Here is a 13,115-nt window from a genome sequence, read left to right as displayed (position 1 = left end):
GTGTGGCGCAGGCCATGACATGTCTGAACCTTTGGACCTGGTGGTTCTCCACACATCAAACCTCCCCGTGGAACTGGCGGGATGTTACTGGTGCGCAGGAAATTGTTGATTGACCCCTTGCATGACGTATCAAGGCGTCACTAACTGGGGGTTTGTGATGCAATTTACCCAGTGCAATGACTTGTGGGGAGGGTTGTCACACGAGTGCAATTTGGACAAGGGACAACAAGGCAGTGGACAAATATGAGATTTAAGCATTTCCATTTTTTTCTCGTATGACATTATTACCTAGCCTATAAGCTAGTTGAACTGCATACCTAGGTAGGATTCTATCATGACATCGTTGTGAGTACCCCCTCTCACACTCCTGAAACTTGTGATGAGCGCTGTTGATACAAGGTGTAGACGATCTGTAGCCATCTCATCTGTCCGCCGCCTGTCTAGTTGTCTGGATGCTTATCAAGAGATTAGTGGCGTAGGGAACAGGTGTGGAACGGTTGGTCTCTGTTGGTGATGAGCTGGAAATATCCAGACGAAGTTTCGATCATGACTCCGTGGTTTGCTCAGTCGCACCGACTAGTAATTGGTCGCTGGAGCGGAATAACCTTGCATGCCGTATCCTGGCTGACCATACTTGGGCTCAGAGGTGACAGGCGCATGGCTACCATGCATCGTCGATCCGGTCATACCAGTCTCGTGGCTGGGGCGATAACCGCCTGTGGGAACAGTTCCTGTCGCCATTTCCGCATCTCGTGTAGATCGAGTCGCACGATTGCGCTTCCAGAATGGTCGGCGGCCGATGCCCTTGGTGTAGTTGTTTGAGGGGCTGGGTCCGTAGCGTTTCTCTTTCTTGTGGTGACGAGCCAGCAGCACTTGCATGCCAGCGGTGATCAGGAAAAGGAAGATGTTGAAGACGGCCATGGCAAAGCATGCAGTGTTCAAGCTGCAGACATAGCCCCAGTCACCCGCGCCGGGAGCGTCTTCGCTGGAGAGACCGACACCGAGAGGAGTATTGACAAAGCCCTTGCATTTGTTGGCGCCGTGACGTGTATAGTAGGCGATGGCGGCGAAGCAGCCAACAAAGCAGATATCGAGAATGACGGCAAGTAGTGCGAAGACAGAGATGCCCCCCAAGCAGAGGGTGAAGAGGACGCCGAAGATGGTGTACAGAACTGCCGCTCCAGACATGCCTTCAACAGCCTTCTCCCATCGTGGAATGTACATGTTCTTGTCGGCCAACACGGCCAGGAAGTAGCTGTAAATGCCGAGAATGATGGCCGAGGACGCGAACTCGAGGAGTCGCAGGCCTGTCTGGCCAAAGCGAAGGACGGTGCCGCCGAGAGCCATGGTGTTTGGGTGTTGATCGAGGGTTGGGTATCGCGTGAGGCCGGACAATGATATGAAGAAAAACGAGAACACGAAAGAAGAGTTGGGGGCCACGAGGGTCTCTTGTAGTTCTACGCAAGGGGCCAACGGTCGTCTGTGCAACCCTGGTCTGTGACCTTCGTGAGGAACAACAGATGGACAGAGAAAGTTGGCTGGTGACGTGGTGGCGTCGATCACCAGCTGTGCATCACCATTGCAACTTTGCCAGATGCAGGGCAGGGAAAAGAGGCGCTACAGAGGGAATCTGATTGGCTGGGATCCCTGCTGCGCCACAGATATGACCTAATAGCAGCCCCATTCAGCTCTTGGCGAGTGACGATCGTGTGACACCATTGGTTCGATCACCACCACCTCATTTTTCGATCTGGCTGGCGAGCTGGATTCAAGAATTTTCACCCGACCAACAAACCCAAAGGGGAAATGTATGCGCCACAACACACGACGAGGCTTGAGGCTTGTCAAGCTGGGGAGAAAACTCTGCCACTGGCTGGGTTACTGGTGTGACTGGCGCCAGCTCCCAAGAACCTGTTCGATTTCAGTGGAAAAGCTTTTGCCTGGTAACAAAAGTTCTTCTGATTTCATCTAATCATCATTATTAGCACGTCGGATGGTTCTTTAGACTTCGACCTGCAAAGCCAATTGCAAATATGTCCATGAAAAGAACGTGAACTATGCCTCCGGTTCTTTGTGAAGATGCAGCGCATGAAGCCTGGATTCGAAACACAATCGACGTATGACACGCATTCCATCACCTCTCCCGCTCATTCTTCAATCACAACTGCATCACTATACCAGCAGTCAATGCACCCAAGATAAGAGATCCGAATCTCATGTCGTCCACCTTTGAGGCGGCGTTGGTGTTTGTAGGCGAGCTAGCGGCCGTGGTGGCACTCGACGACGAAGATGGAGTACTGCTGGGCGTGCTTCCGCTGGTGTTGTTGCCCGGCAAGTTACTTTCATCGTTGGGCAGAATGTTAAGTTGCAGTCCGGTGAGAACTTGGCCATCGACATCGTAAACAGTCTGCGAAGGCTTGGTATTCGTGACAGACGAGGTGCCTGCTGGGAACTTGCCGGAAACACCGTTTTGGATCAGGGTGTCGACTCCGTCTGGGCGAGCCGGCAGATCGAAGCTGGTGCTAAAGTTTGACCCAGCCAGTAAATCAGCTGCGCACGCAGGAGGAGTGAGCGACGTCGCCGTAGCGTTGGCTCTCTCGAGCGCGTTGACGTCCAGCGCATTGTACTGTTGGCGAAGGTTGTCGTAGTCTTGTAGAATGCTCACGGATCCGTTGGCATTGAGATTCACCAGGCCATAGTTGTTGGGTTCCTCGCTGTACTCATAGATGAGACCGCCAGAAAAGACGGGCGTCATTTGTTCGGAGTAGAGCACGGGCACTTCGGTAAACACTCGTGGAGTGACCAGGTTGCACCCATACTCGGAGAAGAAGACTGGGATTGTGGTATTGCTAAAGTCTCCAACCAGGACGTCGTATCCAGAAGACTGGAAAGTGGCATTGCCACACCAAGAATAGGAGTTGAGGCCAAAGAAGTCAATCTTGGAGCTGGTGTCGTTGGACAATCCGCAAGACAAGTAGTTAAAAGTGCCCATGAGCAATGGACGGACATCGGCAGCAGAATAACCAACAGGGATCGGTCGTGGTGCTTGCGCTGAGATGTAGTCCTTGAGGTCTCGGGTGACCGCCCGAAGGTAGGATGGCACCTCTGGGACCGAGTCCTGGTTGATGACCTCATTCCCGCTGAAGAACCCCAGGGTGTTGTTGAAGTGCATGAAGGCTTCCACGACGTCGAAGACACGCTCGAGATACGCTGAAGTGTACGATTCCCAGGGTGCGCCGCGGTTGAGGGACTGGTTGGGCAAGGGGCTGTTGACGTCCAGGATCATGTAGATACCGGCGGCGTTGAAGATGGAGGCACAAGCAGAGTGGTCCAAGTCCGGATCGAGGTTGTAGACGCGAATAGTGTTGACACCCAGACGTTGCATGAGCACAGCATCTCGGAGGCAGATATCAGCATCGCTGAGCGGGTCAAGGCCGGAGCCCGGATTGAAACCCGAAGAGCCACCAGGCTGATAGCTGTACAACTCAGTCAGTAGCTTGCTTGTGCCTCAGTCAGATGCCTTCTCTTACGCTACACCGATGATCTGGAAACGTGTGCCATCAACACTGTTGACGAAGTCGGACCCTTGAACAACCAGCGGAGAGACAGCCAAGACGTAGGATGCGAAGAGGGCGACGAGGGCCAGGAAGGCAGTTTTGAGCTGTCGACAGGTCAGTATTGTCCCACGAGTAGATGGCACCACGTTACCTGAGCCATTATGACCGATCAATCGAGTTTTGATTATGCAAAAGTGGTAGAGAAGAAATTGAATGGTAGAACAGGGTGAGTTGAGCGAGGGGACGGCTGGAGTTACTACGCCAGGCGCAAGAGAAGTCTCCGGAACGAAGGACGCAGCTTCAAGGGAAGAAGGTGCTAAGAAGTGAACGCGCGCCGATTAAACAAACGCAGGCGCGACTCTCATAGCAGAGAAAAGCGAAGGTGGTGATGAAGCAGCTGATAGAGCAGTTGAAGGAATGAGACGGGAGGGAGACGACGACGACTCCATTGAGATCATGTTCTTCTGCTCGACGCCGGACGGACAATCTGCACCGTCTATCAGTGAGTGCATCCGGAGCGCATGCACCTACTACAGTTTGGGCATGGTATGCCCGATTTCGCGGGTATCATTCGCGGTATGCATCTCCACTTCAGGCCTGCTCGCATGCGACGTCCAGGGACACCGCGGCCCACGACTCTAGCTGCTGCCAATCATTTCCTCCGCTGGAAAGTGGCGGACCTCCCCAACCCTGGCGGGTCTGGAGATTTCCCGACGTGCGAGCGAGCCGGCGCGGGAGACATTTGATTGCATTCATGGGTTGAGCGCGATAGCCGGCGGAAATGTGAGATGTGCTGGAAGGGATGGTAGACGCAAGCTCACTGTCACACGCAATCTTGATACAACAACGACTGGAGCACAAGATCTTACAGACAAGACAGATTTATTTGCGAGAGAAGTGGGACGATGGGCTACAAACAAGTCTTGTGGAACTGAGATCCTTTCATGGAAGGAAGGTCAGCCGATGTCGCACCGTGTTCCTGCGGTCGGTGGTCACACAAGACGAGCAAACAAGCAAACAAACACATCCAGCAGGGAATGATGCCAGTCTTGCCTTTCTCTACTCGGTATTTCTAATATGGCTTCCTCAGAGAAGGCGGCTGTGCCTGTACTGTCGCCCTCGAAGCGAATTGTCTTCTTCCATCCGGACTTGGGGATTGGGGGTGCTGAGAGGCTGATTGTTGATGCCGCGGTCGGTCTTCAAGAGCAGGGAAACAAAGTCACAATCTTCACTTCGCATTGCGACCCTAGTCACTGCTTTGAAGAGGCACGAGATGGTCAGTCCCTGCCTCTGTCATGTCATTTTCCCCGTGGCTAAATCATTGACAGATTGGTGAGTATAGGCACCCTCGACGTCAGAGTCCATGGAAACACACTCTTCCCCCCCTCTTTCCTGAATCGCTTCCACATCCTGCTCGCAATCCTCCGTCAAATTCATCTTGTTCTCTCCATCGCAGTGTGGAGCAATGAATTGAGCACACTCCGACCCGATGTCTTTGTGGTCGACCAGCTCTCCGCCTGCGTTCCGCTTCTGCGATGGTTATACCCTCACCGCCAGCGGACCCTGTTTTATTGCCATTTTCCAGACCAGTTACTCGCCGATCGCAAAGCTGCTGGCCTGCTTGGACTTGCAAAAACAATATACAGGTTCCCTTTCGACTGGCTTGAAGGCTGGAGCATGAGCGCCAGTGACAGGATAGTTGTCAACTCCGAGTTTACAAAATCCGTCGCCTCGAGAGTCTGGCCCTCCTTGGCCGGCTCATTAGGTGTCATATATCCCTGCGTCAATGATGGAGGAAAAGAGACCGAAGCCGAAGTAGACGACACGTCACTGTGGGACGGTCAATACAAGATTCTCCTCAGCATAAATCGATTTGAGCGGAAAAAAGATATCAGCTTGGCCATCCGAGCTTATCATAAACTGCCTCCTACGGCCCGTCAAGGTACCCGGCTGATCATAGCTGGGGGCTACGACCAGAGGGTCAATGAGAATGTGGAATATCACAGAGAGCTGGTGGACTTGGCCGAAAGGCTAGGTCTATCTGCGGCAACTGCCAAAACAGTCCCAACAGCTTTAGGCATTCCGAGCAGCATACAAGTATTGTTCTTGCTGTCCGTGCCAGGCTTCTTCAAGGAGACTCTCCTGAAAAATGCTCGTTTGCTTTTGTACACCCCTTCGAACGAGCACTTTGGAATTGTGCCGGTGGAAGCTATGCAACACGGGCTCCCTGTTCTCGCTTCAAATACCGGTGGACCCTTAGAGACCATCGTCGAGGGCCAGACAGGTTGGTTACGTGACTCATCCAAGGTGGAAGACTGGACTGCAATCATCAACAAAGTGTTGCATGAACTCGGCACGGATGACCTCGAACGCATGGGTCGGAGTGGGCGAGAAAGGGTCCGGGAGCACTTTACTAGGAGTACAATGGCAGGAAAACTCAGCAAGGAGATGGCCCAGATGCTGAAGAGCAAGAGGAGTACCTTTCTGGAGAGGAAAGACATCGTCTTAGCCGTGTGGCTCACAGCAGCTTTTGCAGCAGCGTTGCTGGCCACAGTCATCAAGGCCAAGTACGGTCGAGGGGATAGCAGGGCAAGTGAATTCGCTCGCGCCAGGAGAATGAACCCCGAGGCCGGTCCGCGACTGCAACTTTTTGATGGCAGACAATAGATAGACGATGAGTAGACGATGAGTAGACAGATGACATGGAACAACTTGAAGGCTCGTAATGCTCTTTACGCGTCGCCCACCAACGACGCGCTACCCGCGAATGCCAAGCTTGTTTAGACTTTCCAGATCGGGGCTTCCTCAATCATGACAACACGTGCCGCTGTTGCCACTACCGACGTTGTTGACCGCACACAATTGCTGCTGGCAGATCATGCGCTCCCTTTGTGCCCATGCTTTCTCACTCTCTGCTCTACACTCATCGCTGACGTTTTTGGCCTTCAACAATGACCGAGGTGATTGAGCTTCTGTCATCATCGCCCGTCAAATGTCCCCCAGCCAGGAAGACATTTTTCGACGATGTTGATTTTGATATCGACAACTTTGAAGTAACGGGTTCAATTGATTTCGAGATCAATAGGCCCTCTAAGAGGAAACGCACAAATCCGGTTGTAGGTTCGCCTTCAACCCTTGACAGTGCCAATGTTGTCCCTGAGATCTTTTCAAGTGACGGGTCCCAGGGAGACTCCAAGCTCATTACTTCTGTGACTGCGTTCTCGCGTCCCTCAGAGCCGAAGAAGACCCATTTTCTTGATGACATCACCTTCTCATCTCCCGCTCTAGAACCATTGACAACGCACAAGAGGAAGGACGTGGATGGTTCGCGGAGGCTCCCATCAGATGGATTTGAAGGCGATCTCTCTGTCGACGACCCATTCTGTCTGCCACAGCCAATGCAGACCGGCTATGATCACAGAACGATGACCCTTCTGGCTAACCTTAATCCGGAGTCTACCGAAGAAACGAGTATGACATCGAGGCCCTCAAAAGCAAAATCGACGCAGAATTTGTCAACGGGGCGGGCACCACCCAAGATTTTCGATGACATCGAATTCTCGTCCAGTCCTGTGATCGCCAAAAGCACCAAACCCTGCAAACTGCCTCAAACAGACACGGCTGTCAAGGATGGTCGGAGGGCAGCAGAAAAGACCACGGCAAGGGCAGAGCGACAGGCTCTAAAGGAAGTTGAGAAAGAGAAGAGAAAGTTGGAGAGGGAACAGAAGGCGAAGGAGAAGCAGAAGGCGGCGGATCTTGCGGAAGTCAACAAATCACGCATGAATAAGAAAGACGCAACCCCAGAAATGATCTTGGATATGTCGAGCTTTCTTAAAGATACAAGCGTCGGCAATCAAGTTGAAGAGCGCATGAAGAACGTCCAGGTCGAGGTCAACTATGTGGACGAGCAGGTCAACTTGGTCGACGAAGACGGCGAACCAGTGCAACATGGAAGCATTGCCACCTGGCGCCGCAAGGTGAAGTCAACGTACAACGACGAGGACGATTTGTGGGAACCCACCTCCAGATGCCGCATCGTGAATGAAAACCATGTTTTGATTCATTTGCCCGCTGCAGACTTTGTTGCTATGGCAGCCACGTCGCGGTCAGGGGCTGTGGCCTGCGTGGTGCGCGAGGAGCAAGAGCTCAAGGCAAACTTGGATGCTCATGTTTCGTCGATACGCCGGCGTTTCGGCGACTGCGTTCCAATCTATCTGATCGAAGGACTCCGCAGTTGGCTCCGGAAGAGTGAGAATGCGAAGAATCGAGCATACACTGCTGCTGTCCGAGCCCAGATGTTGCAGACTGACGGCGAGAACTCAGCTAACATCGATCCTGCTCCGTCCCAGGCTAGGAGCCGGAAGAGGAAGAAGCCTTCGACCGAGTCAATGGACTTTTCTGTCGTGACGTCCGATATGGTCGATGACCTGCTCCTCCATCTTCAACTGGCTCACCAACCGATACTGATCCATCATACGTCGACACCAGCGGACTCGGCGTTTCAGATATGTGCATTCACTCAAAATCTTTCCACTCGGCCATATCGCCTGGCTCAGCTTGAATATAACCTCAAGTCTGCGTCGTTCTGCATGGACAGTGGACAAGTCCGGACCGGAGATGATCCCAAAGACACATTTGTGAAAATGCTTCAGGAGGTCCAGAGAGTGACTCCCAGCATGGCCTACGGCATCGTCGAAGAATACAAGAGCATTCGAAAGCTGGTGAAAGGGTTCGACAAGCATGGCAACCTGATGCTTGAGGATGTTCGCAAGACCGTGAACAAAGACGGCGGGTGGAGCGACAAGAGATTGGGTCCGCAGATTAGCAAGCGACTGTACAAGGTTTTCATGGGCAGGGACCCTTCATCGACGGATGGGATGTCATGAGATAATCGGCGACAGTTGTATTTGGGTATACGCAGATATGCATGGCGGGGACGAAGTCTCAGAGAGCATTGAAAAGGATTAGTCTTTATTTGCAGATGCTCATTCTCTGGATATTGTTGTTCGAAATGTACGAAAATAGCCCAATCAAAAACGACTTCGACCGCGAGGAAAGCCGAGGTTCTTGCGACTGTAAACCGCCACATTGGGGTTGACCTTGGCCGTCCTATTAGCGACCCCAAATGCCCATCTAGTCCCTTGATTTTTTTTATAGTCTATTAATGCGTAAGAGCCAAACGAAAAAAAAAAAATTTTGCACAAAATGCAAAAACAATCAACAATTAGGATTCCCACCTGGTCACCCACGATGGTACTAGCTAATCGGCATGTGACTTAAGTACGGCTGAGCGAACGGGAAGCCCTGTTTTGCACATCCTGTGGTCGATTGCGTTCATCACTCTGCTACAATAATCTATATACCTAGGTACCTCAAACCGTTACTTTTCGACGATCAAGATCCCAAAGTCGGGATACTCCAACCACCGATCAAAGTAACCAGGGCTTACTGGGTCTTTCATGTAGCGATTGATCTCGTCGTAGTCGTCCGGCAGCGTGACGGCCTCCCAGGCCAATGCGCCCTCCATGCCGCCTTCCCGCGCGGCACGCTCGTGCACGTGTTTGGGCAAGTAGTAGTTCCCGAAGTCGACGGGCGGGGTCGAGTCGAAGAACAAATGCACGTAGTAGGCCCGCGGGATGGCCGGGGCGAGGGACTTGCGGACTTGGATCCCGTAGCCGTACCCCAGCTGGCGCGCGGCGTTGACGCGGTCGATGCATACCATGGGATCGTCCTCGGGGTGCGGGAGGACGCTGATGAACCGTCCGTCGGGCTTGAGGTGGGTGGAAATGTTGCGGAACATGGCGGTCATGGTGGGCTGGTCTGGTGCGTAGTTTAGTAGCCACGCGGCGAAGACGAGGTCGAATTCCCCTCCACCTTCTTGTTCTTCTTCTTCTTCTTCTCCTTCTGTCCCTTCGCCGGCGTGGGCGTGGGCGGAAAACGGCGCACTGCAATCTGCCACCATGAATCTATACTTGCCCTTGTGCTGGGGCCTCTGCCTGGCCATCTCGCTCGTGGCAATGTCCACCATGGCCTGGGACACGTCGACGCCCACGACGCTCGCGGCGCCCCAGTCCAGCATGTGCCGCGTGAAGAAACCCGTCCCGCACGCGAGCTCCAGCACGCGCTTCCCGCGGATGTGTGGCCGGATCAGGCGTTCCACGTTGATGACGATGGCGCGCGAGATGGGCAGGTCGTTGACCGCATCGTACGACTCCGAGAAGGCATTGTATTGCGTCTTGGAGAAGTGGGACATTCTTTTCCTTCACGGCCTGCTTGGTATTTGGGTTTAGGGGGAGAAACGTCGCATGGAGCACGGAGCACGGCTGAGGTCTATTGGTCTATGAGGTAGGGAGGGTATAGATAAGACGATAAATACTTCTTTTGGCTGTCGGATTTGCCAAGAAAGGACGCCTCAGGCGAACAATCACGACACCTGGAAAAGAAGAGCATCTAGGATGACAGAATCTTTGGAATACATGAATTTTGTTGCTACCTTCAAACTATCAACATGTTCTCTTGCGAAGTATTAGACGTCGCTGCAATGCCAACAAACTACCGTTTGACGTTGTGAAAACAACCAAGTCTGTCGCATCAGCTTTTCTGCCCTTGCTCTTTGGAGCCTTTGAAGTAATCAACATTGTTCGAGGTGGGAGTCTGACTATCCCATGTGGAAGTCGTGTATCCAGGCCTCCTGAAACGCGGCTGGCCAGAGCCACAATGGAAGAACGCACTCCTCAGAACTTCGTTGAGGAAGTAGGCCACCAGTTGCATTTTTCCAAGTCGGGTAGAAGTCGTCTTCATCCAGCCATGCTTTTAATGCTTCGTACATTTGTACTCCCTGCTGACTTAGCCCATTGAACGCCTTGTTAATGTCAATGGTAACATGTCTGTTGAAATTATCCCACCGGTCAATAAGGCGCGCTTCGAGTTGGTCAAATTCTTCCATTGTATGCTTGCGTTGTTTGAGACTCTCGCATTCTTTTCCAAGATTCTGAACAAGTACCATGGTTCGCCGCAGAAGTCTTCCTCCGAGGTCATTGATTATCTTGCGTTGTGACTCCAATCTTGTGTCTGATTCAGACTTGCTGAGACGTCCGTCCAAGACATCGACTCTGTTCACCATTCGAAAGACGAGATAAGTGTTCATCTCAATATGCTTCCATGCCTCCAAGAACCATTGGGTGTAGCGGCTCGCTTTCTTCCAGCTAGACATGTTGATCTCGTGAAATTGAACACAGTGGGTGATATGTGCCTGTGCTTCCTCTCGACCTTTAGGCCGCAATCCTGGGTGCTTTCGCTGTTCGGAAGTAGTCTTGGAGTAATCGAGCGTGCGCACATCAATCTTTCGATCGTCTTCCACAAGTACTGGAAGATATGGATCTTGTAATTCGCCAACTGACCGCTCGAGCGCGGAAGGGTCCTTTGGTGGTTGGCCTACTGGTTTTGCGGACTGTCGCTCGTCGACAGCTTGCTGTCGTTTTTTGGCACGGTCCAGGAGCTTTTGATGGAGAGATATGGGCATTCTCCATGTGCCCGGCCACCAAGCTGGAATGTAAGGTGCAAGGATTTCCCAACCCTGGGCGAGTAAATTGAGCATGGTCTTCAACTCTGTCGCATTTTCACGCTTCTCGTAGTTGACTCTGGCTTCTTTGAATTGTCTGTGGACTCTGCTCAAGAACTGATCGTCTTCCTTAATCAAATTTGGAAGTATTGCTGCCATGAATGCTTCGTTGAACCAAGTCCGGAGTTTATCATCATACCCGGGGTTTGGCATAAGAGGATGATGGTCCACACCGCGGAAACCATCGTCAAAAGCGTTAAGCGATGTCTGTTTGCCTGCTTCCACACTCGGTTTTGTGGGCGGTTGAGCAGTCTTTTCAGAGTCTCGTGGAGTAACACGGGCGTCTTCTTTCAGAGGTGATCTCCCCTCTCCGGGTCGTGCTCCTCCGTTCGGGGACCAGAAATATGGCCTATGCTTGGCCGGATCGTAGTTTGGCTTTGGCCCCCTGTTATTCTTCCAGAGGAAGAGCTCTAGTGAGTATCGAATTCCGTAGTGAACATCAACAAGGCCAGCTTGAATGCCCGTCTTGCTATACGGTGGTGGCAGGTCTGGCCATGCAGCGCTACCTTTAGAACGTTTAGGCATGTAGTAGTAGATTGGGAACGGAGTCCTGTTCGTACGTGGAGGCCATGGTCGCAAGTACTGACTGTATTGTGCAGAAAGTTTATCGTCGATGGGAGGGTTATCAGGCAAATCTCGCCATTCGCCCAGCCCACACTCTGCCACGGTATGGCCCCACTTGTGACAGTTTTCACACAGACCTGGGCCCGAGCTTCGTTCTCTCCAGGCCTCAAACATGTCGATGGCCGTGTAATGCAGTTTGCTAGGATGCGGGTACTTGCAGATGGTACACTTGCAGTTCGGGAACACCTTTTGGCGAATGAATCCAAGCGTATGCTTGTCACTTGGCCAATGATCTTCTGGCCAAACATTCTGATTGCGTGGTCCGCAAGGGACGGCAGGCATCTCTGGCTCGCTCGGGTTTGTGGTCTTGGAACTGAGGGCATTTCGGTAATTTGTTTCTGGAGGGTTTACACCCACTCTGGGGAACGCATCCTCTGACACCTTTCGCTTTTTGTGTTCCACCTCTTTGCGCTGGTGCGTCTGGCAATCCTTCTGTGGTGGTGGCTGATCTGATTGCAGTGTTTGGGAATTTGACTTGGGATAGGGCTTGGGTTCGGCTCCATATGGGCTCGAGAATTGCTGTTCTCCGGTGCCCTTTTTCAATAGCGCCTCAGTCGTGGATTTTTCCACTCTTTCTTTCAAATCGTTTCCCACATTTTCAAGGCTTTGATCGGCCTTCAGATTCAGCAGCTCTTGTTGCGTTTCAGCTGTGGATGCAGATGGTCGTGGAGCAATAAATGCGGAACTTGCGCCAACCTTCTCATGCTGGGCTTCAGGCCCCACGAGGAGAGAATTGTTTTGATATGCAAGCTGATGGGTTTTGGATGCGGAGTACTTGGCAAATCCTGCTTCAGACACTGGAGGCCCATTCACATTTTGGCACCCTGCTTGAGGTGGCGCAGTCGTGGAGTAGTTTTCGTATCCTACAGGTGGCTGGAGAGGCACGGTGGAAGCCTGAGGTTGGCTCGGGAAGGGTTGATCATGATCATACGGCTGAGCTTGGTATCCAGGTTGAGTTTGAGGAAGCGCTCCCTGTATAGGTGCATTTGGCGTCCGAAGTGCACCTCCACATTGAGTGCAAAAGAGAGCCCCCGGATGGGGAGAGAAGGAATAGCAGCGTTGGCACTGCATTGTGATGGTGATTGTCTTTGTGTGTAGAAGAAAAGGAAAGAAGAAGGGAGAAAGGGGAGTCAAAATGAGATGGAGGGACATACATGCAGGCGCGCGCAGGCCGGGCAGAGTAGGACTTGGCAGCAACAAGACGCACACACAAACATGACTGCGTTGGGAGTGAAATGGAGCATTTGATCCATTTGTACATTGGGCGAACCCAGGGCTCATCGGGTCTCATTTCGCGTTGTCATTTGCGCTCC

General features: G+C 52.4%; 6 protein-coding genes across 6 annotated transcripts; 2 read left to right on the top strand and 4 right to left on the bottom strand.

Annotated features, from left to right (window-relative positions):
* Nucleotides 1-576: 576 nt before the first annotated feature.
* On the bottom strand, nucleotides 577-1,347 carry Z520_11353 (uncharacterized protein; the record flags this gene model as incomplete). The annotated part of the gene is made up of 1 exon (XM_016781842.1): nucleotides 577-1,347. The coding sequence occupies one exon, from the start codon at nucleotides 1,345-1,347 to the stop codon at nucleotides 577-579; it is 771 nt and encodes a 256-aa protein (XP_016627000.1).
* Nucleotides 1,348-2,158: 811 nt separating this feature from the next.
* Z520_11352 (uncharacterized protein) lies at nucleotides 2,159-3,717 on the bottom strand (the record flags this gene model as incomplete). The annotated part of the gene is made up of 3 exons (XM_016781841.1): nucleotides 2,159-3,476; nucleotides 3,531-3,661; nucleotides 3,709-3,717. 3 exons carry the CDS (start codon nucleotides 3,715-3,717, stop codon nucleotides 2,159-2,161), a joined length of 1,458 nt encoding a protein of 485 aa, XP_016626999.1.
* Nucleotides 3,718-4,634: 917 nt separating this feature from the next.
* Nucleotides 4,635-6,224, top strand: Z520_11351 (uncharacterized protein; the record flags this gene model as incomplete). Its single annotated transcript, XM_016781840.1, has 2 exons — nucleotides 4,635-4,833; nucleotides 4,900-6,224. The coding sequence occupies 2 exons, from the start codon at nucleotides 4,635-4,637 to the stop codon at nucleotides 6,222-6,224; spliced, it is 1,524 nt and encodes a 507-aa protein (XP_016626998.1).
* Nucleotides 6,225-6,508: 284 nt separating this feature from the next.
* On the top strand, nucleotides 6,509-8,443 carry Z520_11350 (uncharacterized protein; the record flags this gene model as incomplete). The annotated part of the gene is made up of 1 exon (XM_016781839.1): nucleotides 6,509-8,443. One exon carries the CDS (start codon nucleotides 6,509-6,511, stop codon nucleotides 8,441-8,443), a length of 1,935 nt encoding a protein of 644 aa, XP_016626997.1.
* Nucleotides 8,444-8,937: 494 nt separating this feature from the next.
* On the bottom strand, nucleotides 8,938-9,810 carry Z520_11349 (uncharacterized protein; the record flags this gene model as incomplete). Its single annotated transcript, XM_016781838.1, has 1 exon — nucleotides 8,938-9,810. One exon carries the CDS (start codon nucleotides 9,808-9,810, stop codon nucleotides 8,938-8,940), a length of 873 nt encoding a protein of 290 aa, XP_016626996.1.
* Nucleotides 9,811-10,215: 405 nt separating this feature from the next.
* Nucleotides 10,216-12,873, bottom strand: Z520_11348 (uncharacterized protein; the record flags this gene model as incomplete). Its single annotated transcript, XM_016781837.1, has 1 exon — nucleotides 10,216-12,873. The coding sequence occupies one exon, from the start codon at nucleotides 12,871-12,873 to the stop codon at nucleotides 10,216-10,218; it is 2,658 nt and encodes an 885-aa protein (XP_016626995.1).
* Nucleotides 12,874-13,115: the final 242 nt, after the last annotated feature.

The sequence above is a fragment of the Fonsecaea multimorphosa genome, assembly GCF_000836435.1.
Source record: "Fonsecaea multimorphosa CBS 102226 unplaced genomic scaffold supercont1.38, whole genome shotgun sequence".
NCBI lineage: Eukaryota > Fungi > Ascomycota > Eurotiomycetes > Chaetothyriales > Herpotrichiellaceae > Fonsecaea > Fonsecaea multimorphosa.
Note: the sequence above shows the minus strand (reverse complement) of the source record. Positions and strands in the feature narration are given on the sequence as shown.